Below are 5,859 nucleotides of genomic sequence, written 5' to 3'. Positions count from 1 at the left end.
GGCACCTCCCTCTGCACAAAAATTACATCCGTGGCGCTGGGGCTACCTGGTTCTGGGCTCGCTCTGGGACGGGATTGTCACAGTCCGGGCTGTAGTGTTGGCAATAGTCATATGCTGCCCGAGGATCCGAGGAGATCAACAACTGCTGGATGTCACCCTGGGGAAGAGGCAGAGAGAGCGGGGTTAGCACCAGGGCGTTCTGCGGTTTGCACCACAGCTGAGAAGGAAGCATCCTCCAACTGGAACAGTAGACCCAATGACATACCTGGAGCATGTTTACTAATCTAGGAGCATACATTAGCTGAGTAGTCTAGTCTCGTCTCTTAGTTTAGTTTAGTTAAGTTTAGATTAGTTTAGTTAAGTTTAGATTAGATTAGTTTAGTTTAGTTTAGTTTAGATTAGATTAGTTTAGTTTAGTTAGGCCTAGCATAGTTTAATTTAATTTTGCTTTAGTGATTTAAATTTGCTTTAGTTTTTAGTGTCAGTTCAGTTCAGTTCAGTTCCGTTCATTTAGTTCAATTAGTTTAGTTTAGTTTAGCTTAGTTAGTTAAGTTTAGATTAGGTTATTTTAGTTTAGCCTTTAGCTTAGTTGTACAGGGTGCTTGCTGAGACCACAACTGGGAGGTATTGCGTATACAGTTTTGGTCTCCAAATCTGAGGAAAAAAAGAACATGATTGCCATAGAGGAACGGCATGAGGACGGTTCACCAGACTGACCTTTCTGGGGATGTCAGGAACTGCCTTATGAAAGAATGACTGGGATAGACTTGGTTTATACTCTCTAGAATTTAGAAGATTGAGAGGGGATCTTATAGAAACTTACAAAATTCTTAAGGGGTTGGACAGGCTAGATGCAGGGAGATTGCTCCCAATGTTGGGGAAGGCCAGGAACAAGGGGTCTTTCACAGCTAAAGGATTAAGGGGGGAATCCTTAAAACCGAGATGAGAAAGAACATGTTTTCACACAGAGAGTGGGGAATCTCTGGAAACTCTCTGCCACAGCAAGGTAGCTGAGGCCAGTTCATTGGCTATATTTAAGAGGGAGTTAGATTATGGCCTCTTGTGGCTAAGGGGAATCAGTGGGTAATGGAGAGAATGCAGGTCGGGCAGGTTCGGAACTGAGTTGGATGATCAAGCCATGATCATTATCGAATGGCGGGTGCAGGCTCGAAGGGACCGAATGTGCCTCTACGCCTGCACCTAATTGATATGTTTGTTTAAACCAGCGTCTGCAGTTGTTTGCAGGCACAAATGAGGGATGTTCGGCATTGGGGGAGATTACGTGAGTATATCCTCAACGACTCAATCATCCAGAAATCCTGGTCACCAAACAGCATCGATTCCCCTTGGTGTCCACCACTGCGTTTGTTGCTACGAGGCAGGGACTATTGAGTCACTATCTTCTCTGCAATCACCGATACATGCGTCAACCTTCTTTTCGGCAAGCTGATAGCAACTCCGGTCGCAACGACACAAGGGGGGGAGAGGCAACAGGGGTTAGTGACGGGGACAGGGGCAGAGGGGGAGACTAGAAGTTCTTTCCCGGGGGAGGGGGAGACAGGGGACGACAGAGAGAGGGATCGAGCACCAGGGAGAGTCCAGAGAGGAGAGGGAGAGGGAGAGAGGGAGAGAGGGAGGAGAGGGGAAGAGAGGGAGGGAAGGAGAGGGGAGAGGGGAGAAGGGAAGGAGGGGAGGAGGGAGAGGGGAGAGAGAGAGGGAAGGGAGAAGGAGAAGGAGAGGAGAGGAGAAAGGGGGGGAAGGGAGAGAGGGAGGAGGAGGGGAGAAGGAGGAGGGGGAGAGAGGGGAGAGACGGGGAGAGAGAGGGGAGAGGGGAGAGGGAGGAGGGGAGAGAGGGGGAGGGAGGGGAGAGAGGGAGAAAGGGGAGACCAGCGCGGGAGGGAGAGGGGAGGAGGGGGAAGGGGAGGAGAGAGGGGAGGAGAAAGGGACAAGGGGTAGGGGGAGAGATGAGAAACTGCAGAGGGAGAGGGGAGAGGAGAGGGAGGAGACACACAATGAGGGGGAGGGAGAGGGGAGGAGGACAGTGAGGAGGGAAGGAGGAGGAGAGAGGGGGACCAGCAGAGAGACGGAGGAGGGGAGAGAGGAAGAAGGGAGAGGACAGAGACAAGGGAGAGGGAGGAGAACCCACAGAGGGGAGGGAGAGGGGAGAGGAGACATATAGGGGGAGGAGAGGGGGAGTGGAGAGGGAGAGGGGGAACAGAGAGGAGGGAGGAGAGGAGAGGAGGAGAGGGAGGAGGAAGACTGAGGAGAGAGGGACACGAGAGAGGGAAGAGAGGGGGGAGGAGAGGGGAAGGGGGCACAGAGAGGGAGGGCAGATAGTGGGGAGGAGTAGGGAATCACAGGTCTTGGGAGGGGAAGGACAGGGAGGGGACCGGACATGGCAGAAAGAGGGGAGGATCTACTAGGGGGCTGACGGAGGGAGAGTAGAGAAAACAGGCCCTGAGAGCTGCAGACACCCGGAGGAGTGGGGAGGATCCCGCGGGGAGGAGAGGAGAAAAGAGGAGGAGAGTGGAGAGAGGAGAGGAGAGGAGAGAGGGAGAGAGAGAGAGAGGAGAGGAGGCGAGATGGAGAGGAGAGGAGAGGTCAGGAGATGGTGGGGAGAGACTGAGGGAGGAGAGGCTCTCAGCGGGGATGATAGAGGAGGAGAGAGAGACTGAGGGGAGACAGGATGAGGGGGGAGAGAGAAGAGGGAGAGGAGTGAGGGGAGGATCAGAGAGACAGAGGAAGACTGCAGGGAGGGAATAGAAGGGAGAAGGGGTCGGGGAGAGAGTGAGGAGAGAGGGAGGGAGAATAGAAAAGGGGAGAGAGGAGAGGGGGAGAGAGGGAGGAGGCTCAGGAGGGGGAGATCTCTAGAGGGGGCTCTACAGGGGAGAGGAGAGGAGGAGAGGAGAGGAGGAGAGGAGAAGAGAGAGGAGAGAGAGGGAGGAGAGGGAGGAGGCAGGAGAGAGGGATCTGGGCAGGGGGGAGGGAGAGGAGAGGGCGAGGACCCACGGAGAGGAGAGGGGGAGGAGAAAGAGGAGAGAGGGACCCCCTCTCCCCCTCTCCCTCTCCCCAGGGCTCCCTGGATGGTGGAGGGGCCCAGACAAAAAGAGGAGAGGGGCGGAGCCTCTAGAGACACGAGAAGGGAGAAGGAGAGAGGAGTGAGAGAGGAGAGAGGAAGGGGGATAGAGTCACAGGACGGGAGAGGACAGGAGAGTGGGGAGCCATACGGGGGGCGGGATGAGGAACAGAAAAGGGGGAAGGGCGGAGAGCAGAACAGAAGGAGAAGAGACCAGAGGGGATTCCCTTGGCACAGATATGGCTAATGGGGGAGAGGAGGAGAATGAAGGAGATTGGGACAGCAGAGGGGAGAGAGAGAGGGAAGAGGAGGGGGAGGGGAACAGAAGGGGAGGACAGAAGAAAGAGGGGAGGCATGAGGAGGAGGCTTGAAAACTTCATGAGGAGAATTAGAGGCAGAGAGGGGAGGGGAGAGGGAGGGGGATCAGAGAAAGGAAAGTAGAGAGAGGGAAAAAGCTTGGGGAGGGGTGGAAAGGGACGGGTAAGAGAGGAAGAACACACACACAGAGAATTGAGAGAGGACGAGAGAAGTTCCCCGGGAGCAGGGAATGAGGCTCCAAGGGAAGGAGACCGTCCGGAGACGGGAACCCATGACACACACACAGCCAGTTGGGTCCAGGGGAGATGGGAGTAAAGGTCTCTGGAACTCTCTTATGCATCACTGACACTGGGATATCTAGGAACACAAAATTGAAACACCATACAGACGAGGACAGGGGAGGAGACACACCCGGTGCATACAATTTTAACAGGACAGGGAAGAGGAGACGACCACACGAAGGGCGAGGGATTTCCAAAGGCCAGGACAGGGGACCAGAGGGAAAGACGGGACACAGAATGGGAGGGAGGAGAGGGAGACACCAGGAGGAGAGAGGAGAGGGAGGACAACACCACACAGGAATTCACCACAGAGGGACCATGTACACACTACACACCCCGAACACAGACCTGCCAGAGAACAACGTCACCCACCACACCAACAACACACACAACACAGCACACACTCACACAACAGCCGACACACACACACACCGACACAGACACCGACACACACACACAACACACACACACACACACCACACACGACACACACACACACACACACACACACACACACCACACACACACACACACACACACACACACAGACACACACACACACACACACACACACACACACACACACACACACACACACACACACACACACACACACAGACACACACACACACACACACACACACACACACACACACACACACACACACACACACACACCACACACACACACACACACACACACACACACACACACACACACACACACACACACACACACACACACACACACACACACACACACACACACACACACACACACACACACACACACACACACACACACACACACACACACACACACACACACACACACACACACACACACACACACACACACACACACACAACACACACACACACACACACACACACACACACACACACACACACACACACACACACACACACAACACACACACACACACACACACACACACACACACACACACACACACACACACACACACACACACCACACACACCACACACACACACACACACACACACACACACACACACACACACACACACACACACACACACACACACACACACACACACACACACACACACACACACACACACACACACACACACACACACAACACACACACACACACACACACACACACACACACACACACACACACACACACACACACACACACACACACACACACACACACACACACACACACACACACACACACACACACACACACACACACACACACACACACACACACACACACACACACACACACACACACACACACACACACACACACACACACACACACACACACACACACACACACACACACACACACACACACACACACACACACACACACACACACACACACACACACACACACACACACACACACACACACACACACACACACACACACACACACACACACACACACACACACACACACACACACACACACACACACACAACACACACACACACACACACACACACACACACACAGACACACACACACACACACACACACACACACACACACACACACACACACACACACACACACACACACACACACACACACACACACACACACACACACACACACACACACACACACACACACACACACACACACACACACACACACACACACACACACACACACACACACACACACACACACACACACACACACACACACACACACACACACACACACACACACACAACACACACACACACACACACACACACACACACACACACACACACACACACACAACACACACACACACACACACACACACACACACACACACACACACACACACACACACACACACACACACACACACACACACACACACACACACACACACACACACACACACACACACACACACACACACACACACACACACACACACACACACACACACACACACACACACACACACACACACACACACACACACACACACACACACACACACACACACACACACACACAACACACACACACACCACGACACACACACACACACACACACACACACACACACACACACACACACACACACACACACACACACACACACACACACACACACACACACACACACACACACACACACACACACACACACACACACACACACACACAC

The 5,859-nt window shown here is 53.3% G+C and overlaps 1 protein-coding gene across 1 annotated transcript in view; it reads right to left on the bottom strand.

Annotated features, from left to right (window-relative positions):
* Window positions 1–46: 46 nt before the first annotated feature.
* Window positions 47–5,859, bottom strand: part of LOC129716026 (collagen alpha-1(V) chain-like) — a gene marked incomplete at its 3' end in the record, with an annotated part of 22,783 nt that continues 16,970 nt past the window's right edge. The window contains exon 4 of the mRNA XM_055665899.1: window positions 47–239. Coding sequence (XP_055521874.1) covers window positions 47–239 — 193 coding nt within the window. The remainder of the gene's footprint in view (window positions 240–5,859) is intronic.

Source organism: Leucoraja erinacea, unplaced genomic scaffold (genome assembly GCF_028641065.1).
Source record: "Leucoraja erinacea ecotype New England unplaced genomic scaffold, Leri_hhj_1 Leri_1612S, whole genome shotgun sequence".
In the NCBI taxonomy this organism is placed as follows: Eukaryota; Metazoa; Chordata; class Chondrichthyes; order Rajiformes; family Rajidae; genus Leucoraja; species Leucoraja erinaceus.
Note: the sequence above shows the minus strand (reverse complement) of the source record. Positions and strands in the feature narration are given on the sequence as shown.